Genomic DNA, 20,747 nt, shown 5'->3' on the forward strand with positions numbered 1-20,747 from the left:
GCAGTGTTGTGCCGGTTACTCGAAAAATGAAATCCCGATATCGTTACACGCACCTAAAAGTTGCGGAATACCGCTACCGTTACCTGTAAAAAGTAACGCGATACTTCATGTGTACTTTTGAGGAAAGAAACAAACAGTATCGTTGATGGCGTACTTCACACGTCTTAAAATAATAAATAATAAAAAATAATATCCCAAAATAATAAATCGACGTCCAATGGGTGTTACACGTAGGTCGCCTGAGGGCTAAAATTTGGAAAACCGTTTTTTATAGATTTACTAAAGCCTACTCGATATCCTGCATATATTTTCCTCTTCCTCTAAAGCAAATAAAGCACGAAGCAAGTCTACCGATAAAAGGTTCAACAGCTTTGTCACAAAAAGAACTCAGATTGCCCGGAACGCGAAGCTAGTAAACATATCATATTGTGCATTTTCAAATTGGACGTTGACTTCCTTGACGCACAGATAAAGCTTTCCCACCAAGGCGCATAGTAGACATCCAAACATCACGTCTACTGTTTTGGTTGGTTGGTTGGTAGCAGGCCATGGTCCCTCCATTGCAGCGTACAAGAAATGGCAACGGTCAAGCACCTAAGCGTACGTGGTGCAATGTCATGTGGAATGTCATGACTGTCTGACTGTCATGTGAATGTCAGCGAGGACGGTTCCAGAATGCAGTAGGAGTGACGTCAGTTTGAAGAAAACTCCCACAATACACCAAATGTTCAAGAAGGTTAATCCCAAATAGGGAACACGTGGATGACAGTCTCTTTGCAAGATAACGGCCTCTGTGCCCTCCTTTTGGCTATTTGCCCGGTCTTCGCAGAATGAGTTGTGATATCGGGCAGCTTGTTCGAAGGCAGGCACAGTGGAGGCTTAATGATAGGTCGAACATGAGAGAAATGATCGCTTGATGATTGCCGCTTGCGTTGATCCCGTCGTATGAATGTGTGCCCAAATGTAAGAGTGAAAGGAGGATGAGTGAGAGAGTGTGGCTGGTTTGTCCCTGCAGATGACGCTCCCCGAAAGTCGGTGGGGAGGCGTGTTAGCTTCGCTCAATTGGTAGAGCCCTGGACCGGTAATTCAGAAGATGTGGGTTCGAGTCCTACAGCAGACTAACCTTTTCAGCGACTTTCATCTTTCATCGATAGGTCGAACTCGAGTTGTCGCGAACCCCACCTCGGAAAGTAGCGGCAGCGCTCAAAGATCGCGCCACCGCAAATTTGTAAGGCAAGTTTTTCTTTAGTTACCAGTTTAAAAAAGTAGCGCGATCTCTACTCCGCTACCGAAAAAAGTAACAGATACGGTACCGCCGCTACTAGTAGCGGCGCTACGTACAACACTGTTTATCAGTACCAAGACGGATGGTGTTCACCCTTCAGCGGGTACAGCTTGGGAAAGAATTGTGGGAACACAGCGGTGTCGCGTTCGTTCATTCGAGCAACACCGTATATAGTAGCAAACAGGAACGGACACGTGCTGACAGCCGTACCGGGGAATTTGCGTCCTGGGCAGACTTCTGAGGGAAGGGAGGGAACCTTATCTGAGGGAACCTTATTCTCGTCAAAGTGTGCGACCTCGATTACTTTGTCTTTGCCTGTCATTTGTTGTTACGTGAAGAAGGCGCGACCGTCAAGGGGTGACGACCAATGGCAGACGAGACACACAGTAATCGAGGCAGATTACTTTGTCGACAATAAGGCCTCAGGCAGCACCACCAGCACCGGTATTCAAACTCGGTCTCGGCGTGACCTAGACAGCACGTTAACCACACGGCCACGCGAGCTGCCCTCTTCCAAGCAGCACAACATCTTGGCCCAAATATTGGACCAGCATTGATTCACCCTTGGTTCAACTTTGAGCCGACATTGCCAATATTGGTCCAATATTTGGCTCTCCAATGTTGTGCTGCTTGGGTTGTGGGGCTAGAATGCAAAGGAAACCGTGCGCAACCCGCATCCTGTTATTGCAACCCTCTCTCGCTCTCCCACCGTTCCCATGCAGTTTTGCCCTGTGCCATTTCACAGTCGCTTTGTGCGCTGCTACGCGAATCAAGCGATTAGCAATAGAGCTCTGCACATAACAGCTTGCCTTCGAAAGCGCCTCGGTATGATAGTGGTGCTTCGGAGCCCTTATTTCACTGGGAGGTAACACTTACCAGCATCTGGTCGTATCGGGAACCAAATCTGTGGGTTTTCCGGCAGTGAGACCATGTTCTTGTCTGTACCTCGCATCGCAGTCAGCGTCGGCCTCAGAAAATCTCTCAACCATATCTTCTCTTTTGCACTCTGGTGCAATAGAGCGAAATATTATATCGAGATGCATTCGTATACGCTCGAAATCAAAGGCAGTGCTTTGCATTTGCGTAAAAAATAGTATTTTTGTCCATTGAGTCATTGCGTACACCCGATACAGCGCTGGGAACGAAATGCTTTTGATTGAGTAAGGTTCGTTTTCCCCTTTATACTTCGCAAAAGAAGCAAGTTCACTGCATCGCCCTCTACTACATTTCAAACAAACAGGATGTTTCGTATTCGTTTTCTAAACCCGACAGCATTTGGAGTCACGGGATGAGCGGTAAGTTGATTAGCTGCAAATCATATTCGTGGTGGAAGCAATATGCCTACCTATATACCTTAAACATCTTCATTACGCTTTTCGCGTTGCGTGTTCGTGGTTCCATGCCGAATTTTGTGATCCAAGTATGACGTATAAAAAGCCAGGAATCGTGCGAATATACCGTAAGCATACGTAGTGCCGGCATGCAGACACTTTGGCTCTAAGTGACCTTAACAGGAAGTGACCAAAATGGCGAGCGACACCTGTGTTTCTCAACGAGGCGCATGACAGCCTTCTGTAGTTGCGTCTGGCGCGACTCATGTAAAGCTCCAGTCAAATTTAATAGTAACACAGGAGAAAATTCGGTCCCAGTTCCCAGCGCGATAACAGTCACCCTTGGGACACTGGGCGAATGTTGAGTGATCAAAATCCTTGCGTTAAACTAACGAATAATTTTGTTCAATTAAGATTTCCTCATGACCCCAAGGGTAGCTGTAATCGCGATCGGGAACGAGACCACATTTTTTCCAGTGTTATCATTAAGTGTCATACCTCATGCTGTCAAGATTGGGTTAAAAAATGTTGCCAATAAAATCTTACTTAAGTTACTTAAGTTACTATATTGTTTTTGATGGTTGGCAAATTCGTAAAACGAAAAGAATTTTGAAGCTAATAGGCAATTTTAGCAGACCGTTGGTAAGGTTATAGTGTATATCGGAACCCAACACAGTCGCGTGTGACTCAGAATCTATGAACTGGTTGGTCCTCATGATGGACACCTCATGATGTAATATTTCCTTTTCTTGATTGGCGGATGCCGTCACGACGGAAATCACTGGTCGCAATGGGGCAACAACGTGGCTCACACGTGTGAGCACACTCGACTAAGCCACCTTCTGTACTTTGGCTTGACATGATTCCGTTCTGTCTCACGTTGGTTGGCACTTTTCGTCCCTTTTCCTACTCTTTTGCTTACCAGTCACGTTTATATCGTGTGAGTTGCTTCGTGAAAATGAAACTTAGGCTGGTTTGAGTCGCGTGTGCTCTGGTTGTGCCCCGTCTAAAACTGTTTACGTCGCGCAGAGAAAAAAATTACTGTGGTCTCTTCGCTAGGTCCTGTCTGGTTGTTACAGTACGTCGCTTTCCATAATATCGCTTACCTGTACAGTTCCACTTGGATGCTCCACATTCGGTCCGTATATTCTCGAGAAAACTCTCAAGAAAATCTGGATCACTGCATCCGTGTTCTTTTAGATATCCCAGAACGCAATCCCTGCTGTATTCCATTACACTGGAAAAGGTAGCATGTAAATATTACATAAATCAGATTATTATTAACATACTGAGGGCTAATAAATTGTCACGTCGCAGTTGATTGCATCTCATAGAGTAGACAGCAATGTGCGCGCTTCGCAGGAGAGAAAAACAGTTTCTCTCACTCCTTCTCTCTCGTTCTCTTTTCTCTTTCTTTTTTTTTTTTTTGCATTGAAGCCGCTGGCTACATCAAACGTAAATCGTTATACTTCAGCGGGACCAGACAACATCACTTACGACGCACAGGGTAACCTTGACGTCTGGTCACGCCGAGCGCTCCTTCATGTTTACAACACATCTTTGTAACAGGGAGCCCTACCAACTACCTGGAAGGAGGCGTTGTTTGTTGTTCCTGAAATCAGGCAAAGCCCCAAATGCCCTGTCCTCTTTTCGCCCAGTGAGCCCCCAGCTTGCAAGCTGTGTGGTTAAAATTACGGAGAGAATTGTTTTGCGTCATCTCGACTGGTGTCTCGAAAAGCAAGGTGAATTCCCTCACGAAATGGCAGGCTTTCGTCGCCACCGTCACGGATGCAGTGCTCGACGTCCTCTCAACAGTCCAACATGGTAGTGCACATCGGAGGCTCGTTCTATCAGTTTTCCTCGACATCAAGCACGCCTATGATACCGTCTCGCACGTTTGTGGCTGCATGCCTTCGGCTTTTTTTTCTTTTCTGAGTATCTGGTCGACTCTTCAACTGGCTCCACGATTTCTTTACGAACAGAGCTTTCGCTGTCCGCACATCCCTCAGCCAACGCCCCGAACATCTGTTCATCAAGGAGTACCCCAAGGAAGCATTCTGAGCCTTACACTCTTTAACGTGGTAATCACAGTCCTATTAATTCCTCGCAAAGTAACCTTCTCTGTGTATGCCGATGACGTTGTTCTTCTGAGAGTATTAAATCACAACCAGCCATTCAGCGCAGTTTGCAGCTAGCCTTAAATGTACATTTGTACCCCGCGCTACTTGGGATGGACTTTTCGCCGGAAAAGTGCGTCAGGCTCCCTTTCATCCGCAAATTTCCCTCGTTCGGTTGGTGAATAAAAGCTCGAGCCTGTACGTCCCCGTCGCTTCTTTGGTGTGGTCATGGACTCGGACCTGTGGTGGGCTCGCCACATCAAGCACCTTGAAACTAAAGTGCAGCGGCGACATGCAGAGGACATGCCAGGCTGTCAATGGCTTCATAGCTAAGGACGCCACACCACCGGACGCCCCTGGTTTCTGTCTGTGCCACCCACCTTCGAAACTCTTCCGTACCTCCTGGAACGGAGAGATCAGGTTCCTCCTGAAGTACATCCGAGCACATTTTTATGCTGCGTTTTCTATACCCCTGCTGCAGCATACACCGTTGGCGCATCTCGAAATGGGAGGTCCTCTTCGGCATTCGTCATCCCGTCCGAAGGCGTAGTAGAAAGACTTGGCCTTTCACATCAAACCACATCTACAGCTGCGGAACTCTATGCCGTACTTCTATTTCTGCAGCACAATGGGTCGTGTTCACTGACTCCACATTTGCGCTGCAAGCAATTGGACATTATGGCATCTCGTAGGCCATTATCGCCGTTGCTGATGAGTGTGTTGGGGGCTTACAGCCTTGTCTGCGAAGCAAGGCGCGGGCCGGTTCTCCAGTGGGTTCCAGCCCATTGCGGTGGCGAAGGGAATGAACAGGCCGATAGCGCCACTGACGCAGCTCTCTCAAACCCTCGTCCACCTCTCACAAATTGTTTGGTCCCTGGCCAGATCCAACCCACCAACGCTCTGCCCTCAACGGTATCTCACCGTTGGATACCATGGGACTTCGATCTTTATTGTGAAGGAGCTCATTATTTCATACTCCGCATCAGCACCAACAATATGATACAGTATCGCTCTTGGTGATGAAACTCCCCATTCATAATCTCGGAAATTTGTTGTTGTACCTCATTGGAGTGGCTTTAAAAAAAAAAGAATATCGTGCCTGAAAGGAGTTGAAGCGGAAAATAGATAGCCAGTTGAGGCTTGGCAGGGAGAGGACAGTACCCGAGACAGGGAATGAGCACATAGACACACAGAAAAGTTCTCTTAAATACAGCAAAGTTTAATAGACGAGGAATCCATACATGTTGAGAAGCATACTGGGGGAAGTGGGGGAAGGCGAATAAAAGAGGGATTACTTACGCAATTGTCACGTGTGGTTACCTGAACAGTTTACTTGAGCAGTCCCCGCAAGCTGCCTTGCCTTACAGATATGTGCCAATAATGCCACAATACGTGTCCACTACGTTGTTTCTAATGTATCAAACCAGCGCATGGGATTGTTTACTGAAAGTTACTGCAGGAATCATAATGGTCGAAACATTTGGATATAATAATAGACGTGTTCCCCTCCACACTATAACAAAACGGCCCATTCATCTTGGTCGTATCTCAAAGAACACAGTCATCCCGGCGACATACCAAGGCCATAACGCGTTCACAGGAGTGATATAACCAGGAAGGTCAAATCTGATCCTCAAATCTCGTCCTGATCGTGTCAGTATGGCACTCTATAGGGTATATATCTTCCTTAAGGAGGAATTTAGTGCAGTGTGATCAGGCGCGGATGTAGGGAAGTCCAGGGGCCGTACCCCCTAGGGTTCAATGGACCAATCCCACCATGCACATGGCACTTGTCCATAGCGCCCCCCCCCCCCCTCTTTGGTAAAATCCTAGATCCGCCCCTGAGTATGATGACACATGCCAGGCACAAGTGCGAAGACGGCGAGCCCCGCTGGTCGTTGACGGCCGGAGATAACAAAGTGGCGGTCCAGATGGCGTCCGGATTTGGTCAGGATAGACGTTAACGAATAAAGGTACGGGACAGCAGGTGTGTTACCAAAGGCAAGGGAGACGTTTGTTAAGGGTTTAGCTTGATTGCGGGCCTAATTAAAGAGTTTATAAATGTTGATGCGTCGTTGCTGGCCGGAGGACTCCCGCAGCTTCTCTCGCGCCTATCGCTGTTGTGGACAGACGTTGCCACGATGATAAATTCTCAATTTGCAGCGGAATCTATTAAAAGTGACATTGGGGAGAAATTAATCTCCATGAGTGTTTTCGTCGACCTGTCGAAAGCATTCGATCTAATCAATCGTGGTATCCTACGTATTACAAAAGTTTCAAATGTCTCGAATAAGACCTAACCTACCCCGCAGTTATTTAAATGATCGTAGTCAGTACGCAGTAGCAAACAAACATAACTCAAACATCCGTCCTACTGACACAGGATGGCCTCAGGGCTCGCTCTTAGGACCACTTTTATTTCTGATTTACGTAAGCTACTTACCAGACTGCCTCCCAAAGCAGCGCTATCTCTATGCCGATGATACTACGATCTTCTTTAACGCGAACACTCTAACCACGTTATACACTAAGGCTCATCTCGTCCTGGAGAAGCTACACTGCTGGCTGAACATGTTTGCAGGGAATTATAAAAATAAATAATCGTCTCCTGTCAAGGGTTCAAAGCATCAAATTTCTCGGAGTTGTTTTCCGTGAAAATCGTCACTGACACGAACACATCCTGTATGTTCGTGGAAAAATATCGCCTGGCTTATACGCTTTAGCCCGACTTGGCAACCTGGCTTCCATTAACGAGTTTCTTACTGTGTGGTACGGCATAATCTACTCACATATCTCCCATGCCCTTGAACTATATGGTATCACCTATCGGCATAATCTTCACCCGCTTCTTGTGCTACAGAAAAGTGGAATTCGTATCATGCTAGCAATAAGCCCCAGGGATTCAATAACATCTGCATTGAACTTTCTGCGAGTTCGTGATATTCATCTGGCTGGATGGCGCCGTACAGATATAGCAGGCCAAAAGAATGATTTATTGGCACGCGCGTTTAGTCTGCCACGTCGTTCTCCTCACAATATTAATGCACAAAATACTCTACAGCTCTGTAAACATTCCCAGTTTTTTAGCCAGTCGTCATGACACGAATTACGCTTTGAGAAATAACACGCGATTCTTGAGGTCTCTGCACCGAGAACTAATTTGTTTTGTTTTTTTTTTCTCTCTTTCAGATCCTACAGCTGCAAGGTCTGTAATAATTTACCAGCGAACATCAGAGTGCCACTTCTATCCATCTATTTATAAATAAGGCTCGAAAATACTTCCTCTGTCACTAGTTATATCCGTAAATTAGCCCATGTTTATTGTGCAATTAATGTATTGTTGTAATCAATGTATGTAATTAATGTGCGTGATGTAACTATTTTTCAGTGTCCAAAAGTGCCTATTTATGCAGTCTGTGGTATCGAATACATTTGTCCTCTCAGGACTGTAAAACATGTTCCGCCTTAACATTTCCTTATCTAATTATGTATTCTACCAAATCGTCTACCAAATAAATAAATAAAGAGAGAACGATTGGTAGGTGGCAGTGATGCCGCCGCTGCTGTCACACACAAAACTTTTACACCCTGTTGAGTGTAAGGTGGGTGTTCCATAATTCACACCTCTTCGAATGTAGAAGTTCACAGGTGAAATGAAATACTCTTACCTCTCAAGGTGTATTTAACAACACACACACACATACACACACAGCTCTGAAAGGGTGCAACATCTACTTAGCGGATGTTCGGCTTGTTGATCTACACTGGTAATTGAACGATACCCTATAACAAACTGATTCAGTTTTTGGTGTGGCGTAACGTGTGCAGCTTTGGTTCTATGGTAAGTGTATCATGCACATCAACCAAAGTAAATGGATAACATGAACATGTAATGCATTGTCTCCTCCCAATATAGCAATTACGAACTGGTGTCAAAGACCAGTATACGGTCTGATATACGGTGATGATGATGATGATGATTCAGGTTTTCTTGGCGCATAAGCAACGAAGGCCATAATGCGCCAAGACAATGATAGGGAAAGTACTAGTTAAAAGTATAGTGATTCAGCTAAGATAAAACTGTACAGTTAGAGAATAAAAGGACATAAAGCTAAAACTACAATGCGTTTAAAACACTGATATACGGATAAGGATATACGCGCTTAAATTTAGAAATCAATTTGAAGCATCACATACATGGGATGGCCAACTTAGAAAGGCATTTCCTTTCTAAAAGCAAAACAGATTATATATTCATTCCCTGTCTTGTAAGCGTCTGCGAATTCGATTGCCCTGCTCGCATTGCAGTCAAAACGAAGGGTGAGATGTCAAGTTTAATTTGATTACGCACATAAAAAAACACTGAACTGTGGAATTGTATGGTGTATCAACTCACCATCAGGATAACGTTTGTGTTCCTTACTTGTTTTGGCATGAGGGAAAATTAAGACTCAGTATACACGTCATTCATATTGCATGATAATATTAAGCATTTTACAATAGGGCAACGCAGCCTTAAACCACTGCACCCTTATTACACCCTTAGTACACGCTTAACACGTCAATATAGTTGTCCACGCACTTCACACACATCTATGCGAGGATCAGCCTCGAAGGGATGTAATATGAGTGTGATCTGGGTGTATTTTGTAAAATACACCCGTCTTACACTAACGTAGGTGCAAAACAGTAGTGCGCACGACCTCCAGGCTGAAGAATGAACTGTCCTCAATTCAGAAAACATTTTAGGACAAAGCGCGTAGGGCACGGAAATCTAGCGGTCGCGATACAGTCTTGCTGTCTTGACTCGCTGGTGAAGTCAGGTCCCCTTCAACGTTGGCGTTCTTGACTATTCTGGCGGGAGTTACAAGTCACGAGAAGAATTCACATCAAGTCACCATCAAACCCATATCAAATCACAAGAGGAGCGATTGCTCCCTCCAAGAAACGTCAAGTGGCAAAGTACTCCACCGCAACCGCTTACGACTAATGTGGAAATCCAGCCTACGGACCATCTGCTCTCAAAGATATTTTATAAGATATATAGATGTATAACTATAAAGATATATAGACTTCTCTGGAGACAATAGGACCTCGATCCTCATTGTGAAGAGGCTCATTATTTTATTCCCAACATCACCGCCTGCAATGGGGTAGAGTATCGCCTCTGTCGATGAAACTCCTCATTCAACATCTTAAAATCAAGTTGTTTCTCCTGTACATCCAGCCTCAGAACATCGATTGCAATCGTTTCAACAGATACCGCTTGCGTCGCCGTGTCGTATGAATGTGTGTGACAGTGAGAAAACATGTAAGAGTGAAAGTGGGATGAGTGAGAGAGCGGAGCGGATCTGGTTTGTCCCTTCAGATGACGCACCCTTGGGGGTCGTTGGGGGGGGGGTGTCAGCTTAGCTCAGTTGGTAGAGCCCTGGACCGACAATCGAGAAGACGTGGGTTCGAATCCTACAGCTCGCGAACCTTTTCAGTGACGACCTTCTTTCATCCTCAGCGTGTTCTGGGATACACATCGAAAGAAGAGTACACAATGACGCTGTGGGGACATCCTGATGGGAGTGTGTGCGTTCATGGCGTATGTCCCTTTAACTCGTCACCAATGGCCAATTAAAAACCATGTCAATAGTGAGGACGGTGCCGAGCAGATGATTCGCTGTTGGAAATATCGCAGGTCCCGCCATGAGGCATTTCCCTTATACTTCCTTAGAGGTAGATTGGATTTTCTATCCTTCTACATTTGGACATCAGGATTGTGTTCTGCGATGCTTTTAAGTTGAGTTAAGTTGGGTTTTCTTCAGTTTTTCATGTCTGTGCTACAACTGTATTGTCATCTAGCAGACGAGTTACCTACGGAGGTAGTGCTGCAAATCAGCGCAAACAGCGTCTGTTGCAGCTAGTTCGATGTCTATTGTACCCCGTTTAAGCGTTTTTCGGGTTATGAAGTCCAGAATGGACTGAATGAATGATCGTGTTCGTAAACAGCAGTTTTACACTGGAAGAAGCCTAGTGAACTTATCCTGCATCTCCGTGATGTAACAATTGTAAACCCCTTCTCTGTAAAACCAGTATTTTGTACAAAGAAAATACCACTTGGCAGGCAATCCTCGAGGAAACTACAGCGACGACCATACCTGAAATTGCGTAAGCAATCCCTCTGTTCTTCGTCTTCCCCGCTTCGGAAGTTTATGAATCTATAGGGTTTTGTCATGTATTGAACTTTACTGTGTATGAGACTTTTTGTGTCAGTGTGTTGTCTCGTCCCTGTCTCGCGTGTGGTACCTCTCATTATTCTGCCTCCGGAAGTGCAAGGACCGAAAGCTCAGTCACAGTCAAGCTTCCCATTGTCTCCGGTGTTTCTCAGTTACTCGTCCATTCAAACACGTAGTATAGTGCAACGCACGGGAAATACCTGAGGAATATTTCCTGTAGCCAGGGGTAGAACTGGATGAGAACAGTTTTCATCCACATTCATTACCATGATGTCGCAGCGCGACTTAAACGGCCGCTTGCACGCGGAAAATGCGCTTACCAGCAATGTTCTTTGTGCATCTCTTCCAGGCTCTGATCTCTAGGTTGTAGGTCTACACGACGTTTCGGACCTGTTGGTTCGTGTGCTTCTTTATATCTTTGCTCGCAAATGAGCCTGGCGTCTGATAAGGTTTTATCATTGCACTGTGGTGGAGGGACGCCTGAAAACGAAAGATGTGGTATAAGCAGAGCTCCCAAACAAACATGCGTCAAGGATTTAGAAGAGATTGTACTCCATAGGATTGTACCCTGTCCCAAATGTCAGTGGCCCTCTCCGTCTTCCTTTAACTCTCCTCATCGGATATTCGAAGTTTATTTGAGAATCCCTCAAAAACGTTTAGTAGTAGCTTTCGTCAATCTCGGACCAATAGGAGAATATTTCTTGTCAGAAGAAAACGCTGCGTTCAACGTCCGTCTCGAACCTCCCCCTCGAATATTGTCCTGTTTTCGTCCTTTTAATCTCAACCAGGTGTACATTAGTCCTCAATCTTGCTACTTCAGATGTAGAGCATATTGGTACGCGACCTGTATATACAGGGTGTCTTTTTTTTATGCGATACAGATTTTTCATTAAAAACTATAAAGGCTATAGACATGCTGTTTTCACTTCTATCATCTTTGGGCCAGCGGACGTTCTTGGCCAAACGTTGCTCGACCGTCAAATGACTAATTACCTAAAAATCGTTAATTAACTTTCTCATTATAAGAGATTCGAAGTTATCCCAATGAGAACATATGTTCCTTTCAGTTACCTGATATCGAGGCCGTTTTCAGAACAAAAATCCGTTAGGTAGATCGTCCGCAAAAAAATCGTGAAGGAACACCATATTTTTCTTTATTTTGTTCATGGCGCACCTTCGGAGACCCGTCTTTCCTTCACCCCCAACGCGAGAGGGGGAAAGAGCACACTGCAGCATACACTGCCGCCTCTTGCGTCCTAGAAAAAGATTAACAGAAAATGCAGCCCAAGATAAGGGCAGTTCCGACAGCGTCGCCCGATACATGTGTTTTTGTTTTGTTTCCGCAAGTTAAAACTCTTCTTCGACACATGAGGCGGCACCGTGGCGGCATCTTCGACGCATGAGGCTCCTTCACCATCTCACATTGGGAGTGAAGGAAAGACTCGTCTCGGAAGATGCGCAATAAAGAAAATAGAGAAAAAATGGTGTTCCTTCACGAATTTTTTGCGGACGATCTACCGAACGGATTTTTGTTCCGAAAACGGCAACGATATCAGGTCACCGAAAGGAACAGGTGTTCTCATTGGGACAACTTTGGAGCTTTTATAATTAAAAATTTAATTAACGATTTTAGGTAATTAGTGATTTGACGGTTGAGCAACATATGGCCAAGAACGTCCGCCGCCCCAGAGATGATAGAAGTGAAAACAGCATGTCTATAGCTCATAGTTTTTTTATGAAAAATCTGTATCGCCTAAAAAAAGACACCCTGTATTGTCCGCTGGCGGGACAACGCAACCTAAAAGTGTAAATACCGAAGAGGGCAATACAAACAACATAGACAGGCAGCGAATCGAACTTCTTTTTTACCCACGAACGACAGGCTTAGAAAACATGACAAACTACATCTCTCTGCTTCAAAGTCCAAAGGCCAATACGCATGAGACTTTTTTTCCCCTAGCGAGACGACGCACACACGCGAAGGACGCAAGCGTGTGCAGCGTTTGCGACTGCCTGAAACGCATGGAAAGTCTCTAGAACGTGCGATCTCGCGTGCGACGCCGTACCTGATTTTTATTTCTTTACAACCCATGTTGCAGCAATACGGATGTCGCCTGGTCGTCTGAAGAATGAATATTTCATTGCTTCGAGTGTCCTTAGAGTCACTAAATAAGCTTCGCTTCAGAGAATCGACACCGATTTCCAAGGGAGAGCAAGAGCGCCATCTTGTTTCCGCACCACTCCTGTACCATCCCCAGTTGAAGGTCGAAGACGACTAATATAATGCTCACTGTGCGATAGAGAAGCGTGTATGATTATTGTGCGATAATCCATGTATTGTCAAGCAGAACGTCCCGAGGGTGTGAAGGAGAGCTCGAGGCCTACAACCTTGATGAGCTGCTTTAAAGAGAAAGGAACATTTAACCTGTGCACGATAGATAGCATCGTGCACTAAAGTGCGCGTGCGCGTGGCTACCGTGGCGTGGAAACAAGATGGCGCGTGCTAGCTCTTGGAATTCAGTGTCGATAAGTGAAACGAAGGTTATCTAGTGGCTTTAAGTGTCCTAGTGGCATTGCAATTCTTCTGCAATCACTTGACGGGAGTGCGCGCCAGGAATAGCAAAGTAAAACAAAATTGAAGCAGGGAAGTGAGGGAAGGAGGTTGAGTGAGGGACAGCCTCGGGGACGTCATTTCATATGCCAAAGTTGCAGAATGATGATGCTCTGAGGATTAGATTTTGACATCCCAGGGATACCATCCCTGTCCCCATCCGACGACCTTAGAATAACCCTGGGATGATTGTTTTCTGGGGTGCTGTGGGGTTCTTGGTAGTTCCGGGCTCCGAGGCCGAGTGAAGTGAACTGTTGAACTAATGTGTTGCTCGTCGGTGAACTTGTTCGTTCAGTTCACTCGAATGCATCGTTCAGTTGGAAGGGTTCATTGAAGAACGACACATCAGTGCGCCCAAACACTCCCCCCTCCCAAATGTCAGTGACACCCCCTTTCTGACCTCTGTAGCCCCAACAGGATTGTCCTTGCAATTTCTGCTTTAGACACATGAGGGTAATGATATGTTAAGCTCTAATGACGTAACTATAATACTTACCCCAATTTTTTTCAACACCCCTCCATGCTTGGTATTCCGGATAAACCACTGCTCCCAATTGAGCCACGGAGGCCGGTAAAATGGCAAAGTTTTCGGAACCATCCCTTCTGTAATACTCACACTTCGGTTTGGACGATGGACAAGTTGTTTTCATTCTCGTCTCTATCGCCGTACCAGAACGTAGAACAGCGTCGGGGTGGCAACCTTTTTCTTCTAGGAGTTTCGGAACGCAATACTTGTTGTATTTTAACATACTGGAAAAGATAGCATTTACACAGCCCTTAAAGGGACTATCGCATCCGTCCCGGTCGATTCCGAAACTGTAGTGCTTTTTTACTCCGCGTTCATCACTGATAATAACGCCGAAAACCCGACGCGAATTGGCAGCGTTGTTCCTGTGTAGTTTGATATAAAACTTGGCAAGAGCAGACGACGCATTCCTAGATTCCCTCTCTGGAAACGTCACACGGACGAGGCCAATCACTGCGCGCCCTTTGACATGGAGAATACCAATCACGGAGCGGCCGGAGGGACCTTGGTAGCCTTGGCAACCGACCGACAGGCGGGCAGCGAGGCGGAATGCTAGGGGACGGCGTCTTCTCTGTTACCGGCTCGCGGAATGTTGTTTCTGGTTAACGTTGAACGTGTTCGTACAGCCAGGAGCGTAACGCCGTGTTTCACGTAACATGGTTACGTCTGCACTCACACTGGTAAGCGAAAGTCAGCGTATTTACCGAGGACTTTTCACTCAGTATATTGCGATGCGAACGACAAGCAGACGATCTCGGAGACAATCGCCTGCGCTGCGCTCCAATTCGTGCGCCTGGCTTACGTCATCATCGTCGTGGCTGCAGATGGAGTGCGGACCTTTAAAACTCGTTTACTTAATATGTAAGCTTTTTCGGAAGAGAAATTTGGCGAAGTTGACTCTGAAGTTGCGAGGAACATTACCCTTTCGGTATCGTACATACGTTCCCGGATGCGATAGTCCCTTTAAATGACAGAGACCTTCTGATGGGCAACGTAGCCTGACATAGCCTTCGATCGGGTGTATTTAAGGTGACCTACGACCGATGAAGCAACAAACAAGATTATCGGGGTTTCCGTCTAGGGATGCTACATTTACATTAGAGTGGTTTTCTGTTCGCTTATTGTGACCTTCCATTAGCGTGGCCTTCACTTCCTGCGATGGGTAATACTTTTTGTTTCCTTTTGATGGCACCGCTCTAAGACCATGGCCCGAACATGAAACAGCGCTTACCAGCAGAGTAGTTCCACATCCCCACTTGGTTCAAGTGGGTCACTAGGCTTTCGAGTATTGACGCCGTGTTCCTGGTTATATGTTTTGTAGCAATCAGTGTTCGCGTCGGATATTGTTGGGGCGTCGCACTTTGCTTCAAGGAGGCCTGAAAACGAACAATATGATATGCGAACACATAGGATACAAAGCAGACCTCCGCATAGATCTACAGTGGAAAGGTGTAATTGCTAATATTGTCATCATCCATCAAAGCCGTATCGATTTTCTTAATCGAATCTCAGAGCCTAAGGTTTATTCCTCGTCTGAAGTTCGGTTGAACCAGTCGATCTTGTTTTTTTTTTTTTTCATGAAGTAGACTGACACCAGTCATGTACTACACTGATTCTAAAATGTGGATATATTCATCACCGACGTCACGGAGACTCTATGAAGGACAGATTATGCGTCTAGCAGTCTTGTAGCACGGTTGTACTCACAGTTCCAGTTTGATGGTTCACATGCAGCCTCTATTAGCTTGCCCCACATCTTTTTTAAACGCGCAATATTCCGCTGATCGCATCCTTTTTCTGAGAGCCGTAAGGGAATGCAAGCCATGCCGTAAATCAGCATACTGGAAGAGATGTATACAAACGAATTGTATTGTTTACCGTTATTTACTGTTGGGCTGGAGCGCCACGAAGCCGTATACGTTGTGAGTAAGAAGTACTCAATACTTCGAATGAATGTAAACGCAAAGACACGTAAATCCCCAGTGAATAAGTCATCAGTGATGGCCACTAACTACTTCTACAGTAGTTTAACTATAACTACTAACTACTTTGTGATTGAATAGTTTAACTAGTAGTTCAACTACTTTTCAGGGGAGTAGTTAAAACTACTTTTTTAACTACTGCAATGTAGTTTAACTGCATCTATAACTACTTAACGATGTCCACCAACACCAATCCCTTGTAGTGTTCTTGGACACCTAAATATGAATCACAAGCAATAATAAACTTTGGCTCAAGCCATTGCTACGATCGTCAAATACAAAGCTTGCGGCGGGATTCTTTCTGTACCTACGTGATAAACTAAGTTGCAGAATTATTTCGCAGCAAATGAGGCTTCACTAGACAAGCATTAAAAGTGAAGATTTAGTACATATGCACGACACAATTGCTCTGCACCTCCGTTCTCATCAAACAAGTAGCTCAAGGTAAAAGTCGGAAGCACAATCGTGCCGTAAAGCTTACGGCACAATCGGAAGTAGTTGGCGCCTTCAGTAACCTAACTACTGTAGTTAACTACTTAAAATAGTAGTTTAACTAGTAGTTGCCACTAGATTTCTGCAAGTAGTTGATAACTACTTTTTAACAACAATCAGGTAGTTTAACTAGTAGTTTAACTACATGTAGTTTACTACTGGCCATCACTGTAAGTCATACAGTGCGCATCGGTACGATCAAAATTAGACGAGATTTACTAAAGGAAATTAATTCTGCCGACACGAATTAACGTTGATAATTATCACTGTTGAAAGAATGACAAGAAGTCTGGCGTGGGCGTCGCGCTGTGCTGCTTTTTGCGGCAGATGTCCAAAAGAACGCACATAAAACACCAATGATTCTAGAAAAGGATTGCTTCAGCACCTGATTATGCGTCGCGCGAGAGCTGCTTGATCGGTTAAATTCAATCCGGTCACGGCGGGCTCCGGAGGTGTTGCTAACACCCTGTACTCGAACAAGCTCGAAACGGCCGTCCACAACTGGTTTTCTGGACGCTTGACGTGTAACCCTATGTCCTCACGTGCAGCCACGGTCATTCTGTTCATTTCTCTGTTTGTTAACTGTACTTGCTAGCTTTGCACTGCGGCTAATACCTTGGGACGTTGATGTCACCCCGAGAGTCACTGTTGGTATCGAGCCTAAAGTGTGTCACATCCCAACGCTGTGTCGATAAGAGCCAGCAAATACGAAAGAGGAACTGACTGTGATGATCCATGCTTACATAATGCAAGAAATTTACAAGTCATTGCTCATAAGTTTGCACCAACAGTTGCCGATTCCCAAAGTAGTAATGTTTCCTAAAAGGTTTTCAGCTTCCTTTCGCACATTCGCTGCACACCGTATTTTGGAGACGAAGAACTGCAAAAAGGTATCTTCTCAAACTAGATAAGTAAATGTAAAACCCAGCAGCGGTTGCCAATGCTAGTAACAGACGGTTAGGTGGTCTGTGCAAAAGAAAAACAGTGCGAAATTGTGTGTTGAGAATGACAACCCAGGAAGCACACCAATATTAGCCGAATATCGGGCCAACGCGGGCTGCGTAGTTTGCCATATAGTTCCCATATGGGTTGCCAATATTGGTCCCGCGTAAAAAGTGTAACTGCAGGCTCTCGCCATTGGGCCAATATGGGCTGCCCATATTGGCAAATCCATTCTGCCCGTATTGTGCCAATTCTGCCGTGATAATATCGATATGAGCTGGCGTAATAATAATGTTTTTCTTTTTTTCGGTATAATATCCAGAAGTAAAAGTGACGTTACTTAATTCGTCGTTCTTTTATTTGTTTCGTGCTGATCTTCTAACTGAACCACGTTGCATCGCGTTAGAAAATAATGCCTCGTCGTAAGAACGAAGAATAGGCACAGTGCCAGTCTCGCTCAATGAGCCAGGTAATCGAGCAGAAGCAGGGTCATGGAGAACATGCTTCGTCATCATGCAGAACATCCCTCAGAAGCCTGCGTTCTGATCGCAATATCGTGACTAGACTGTGGACTTCCATGCACATGCATGTTTGTCGTTTATATATGCTTTCCTACGTTTACAATGAAAAGCAGTCTTTGTCCAGGTTTCGAACTGATTAGAAGGATGCTATATGCTACATAAGAACGAATATTTTGAACGCATAGTTTGTATCAAAAAACACGAATACTGATTTTTTTTTTTTTTTTTCATAATTCGGTAGAGACAGATGTCAGAGAACCAGCTTATCCAGAGTCTTGCTCTGGTGTCCCATTGTCGTGGAATGTTTTGCTTCCCGACTTCTTTGGCTAAATCGGGTTGGAATCTAGTATTTTCGACGCTTCAGAAATATTGTTGTTTCAGTTGCATTGTCTCCACTGCCCACTTTGCCTTCCCAGTGCCGTGTTCAGTAAACTTTTTCCCCCACCCTATAGGTGTATTTTGTCCCACTGCTTCAAATAGCTTCTTTAGCACGAGTCGCATGTAATGAAGAAGTAGCACGACAGTGGGGAAGCACAACAGATGCTTGTTTATACCCATACTATGGCATGTGTGATTTTGCAGCACGTTCGCTGACAGAATGCTAAAAATGCAGATCGCTATTTCCAAGAGCAAGGAAAAACATCGCGTACTCTGAGCGCTTTCACTACAAGTTCTGGAGATTTTTAGTTTGCAGTTTGATGTACATTTGAGGGTTTTCAGTGCACACTCATCCGTGCTCTAGTGATAACTATTGCTTTGTACTCGTTGAAATGTGCGATGTTACAGACTGCAATGCCTCAGATATTCTCCCCACAATGTTAATACTCTTTAATTCGATGGACGTGCCGTTCCTGCTTTGGTCGACACTGGTGCTTCTCTCTGCTGTATCCGTTGGAGGAGCTATACAAATTGGCAACTCCTTTCACCAGCCGCTAATGAATATTTTCATAGGGGAACCCGTTTTGCAAATCGCAGTGCACACCACCAGGCTTAATACTGAAGTCGTCTACTACCCGGCTAAGTTCCTACTTCTTCCTATGCTTGTCATTACGACGTATTTCTCACTTCAGACTGTCTGTGCAATGACAACGTATTCGTCGACTGTACCCACAGCGAGGTGCGTTCATCTGCTATGCCGAACTACAACGATCTTGCACGACCTGGTGATTTATTTTAGCTCTCTCAAAGGCACTTTGAAAGAGCTCGCCGTTATGGGCCTCAGAGAGATGGACAACATCACAAATAAGGCACCGGGGAATATGCGTCCTAGGCAGACTTCTAAGGAAACGGAATTCTAAGGGAACTGTGCCGACGTATGTCCGACAGCGTCTGAGGAAAACCGTGCAAACAGCTCAGCCAGCACAGCAGGCACCAGGACTGAAACCCTGGTGCCTACATGTCCCGACGTGACATGGACAGCACGTCTACCACTCAGCCCCGTGAACTTGTCGTCTCTTGCGCCACCTCTTGTGGGGCTGAAATACAAACGCAATCGTCCGGTTATTGCGATCGTCCCTCGCTGTCCTGTCGCGCCCAAGAAGTTACGTCCTGTGCTATTTCACAGTCGTTTTGCGCGCTGCTACGCGGGCCAAGCGATTAGCCGTACTGCTCTGCACATAACTGTGGCGCTGTGTATCACAATGCTGCTTCGGAGCCCCTGTCTAAATATGGAACAATACTTGCCAGCATCTTGTGATGTGAAACAAATCTGAGGGTTTTCTAGTACCGAGACCGTGTTCCTGTCTATATCTTGCATCGCACTCAGCCTTGGCTTCAGATAACGACTCCAGCATATCTTTTGCGCACTCTGCTGCAGTGAAATCTGGAAATATTATATCGGGATACATCGGGATACAGAAATAGAAAGCAGTGCTTGGCATTTCCGTACAAGAATTAGTTTTAGGAGTCTGCTAATGCCCTCCTAGGGAGTGCCCTTCAGCATATGCTATATTGCAATTGATTTCATCTAGAGAAAGTAATAGATACATTTTTTAAAAATATGGTCACATTTAGCTGGGACACCCTATATATAATTATTTATATAAATATAGAAGCTGACAACGAAGGTGTAGGAAGTAAGGAAAAGTTATTTATTTAAAGCTGGAAACTGAAGGGGCTACATTAACGTTGCGGCGGAAGCCTCGGCTGGATATATACTAAGGATCTACCTTGGGACATACTAAGGATCTACACGGATCGATAGCACCAGGATCCATTTGGTACGTGGTACATAGTACAACATACACTCTGTACTAGTGCACGCGGTACTTGTTAAGAATTGACACAACGCGGGGTTTCTGCATAAAGGTGCCAATTGGTCATTGAATGTAGGCTGCATCATCAGGCGGCAAGCGCGTTACTCTCATCTCACAAGGACACGCACTCAGACTCTTATCCATTTAAGAGGAACGCTTCATAATCGCCCGAAGTAGGCGAAGATGCAAAACATGTACAGTCAAAAAGCTCCCGGCTATTGAAAGGTTTTTACTGGACTCACCTGAGAAACAGAGTGATACAAGAGCAAGGATAACTAGCTTCATTTTAGAATAACTTGCTTCGTCCAGCACCGACCCAGCATGTGTAGTGTACTGTTCAATCAGCACATGCAATGTTCCATACCCGCACGTGCCTATACGTACAGTCATACGTGCCGACAATCATAACAGTAATGATAATGATGATTGGGCTTTATATAGCTGATAACCAACAGAGAAAC

At 45.2% G+C, this 20,747-nt stretch overlaps 1 protein-coding gene across 2 annotated transcripts; it reads right to left on the reverse strand.

Annotated features, from left to right (window-relative positions):
* Positions 1–48: 48 nt before the first annotated feature.
* LOC135376838 (uncharacterized) lies at positions 49–20,662 on the reverse strand. Of its 2 annotated transcripts, XM_064609289.1 has the most exons (8): positions 20,529–20,662; positions 19,715–19,853; positions 15,802–15,935; positions 15,326–15,470; positions 14,185–14,318; positions 11,278–11,437; positions 3,723–3,853; positions 49–2,291 (listed from the first exon to the last, which is right to left on the reverse strand). In XM_064609289.1, the coding sequence occupies exons 1-8, from the start codon at positions 20,569–20,571 to the stop codon at positions 2,158–2,160; spliced, it is 1,020 nt and encodes a 339-aa protein (XP_064465359.1). In that variant the 5' UTR covers positions 20,572–20,662; the 3' UTR covers positions 49–2,157. The 2 variants fall into 2 exon arrangements, with proteins under 2 accessions (XP_064465359.1, XP_064465360.1); XM_064609290.1 differs by lacking the exon at positions 19,715–19,853.
* Between the last annotated feature and the right edge of the window lie 85 nt (positions 20,663–20,747).

The sequence above is a fragment of the Ornithodoros turicata genome, unplaced genomic scaffold (genome assembly GCF_037126465.1).
Source record: "Ornithodoros turicata isolate Travis unplaced genomic scaffold, ASM3712646v1 ctg00001338.1, whole genome shotgun sequence".
NCBI lineage: Eukaryota > Metazoa > Arthropoda > Arachnida > Ixodida > Argasidae > Ornithodoros > Ornithodoros turicata.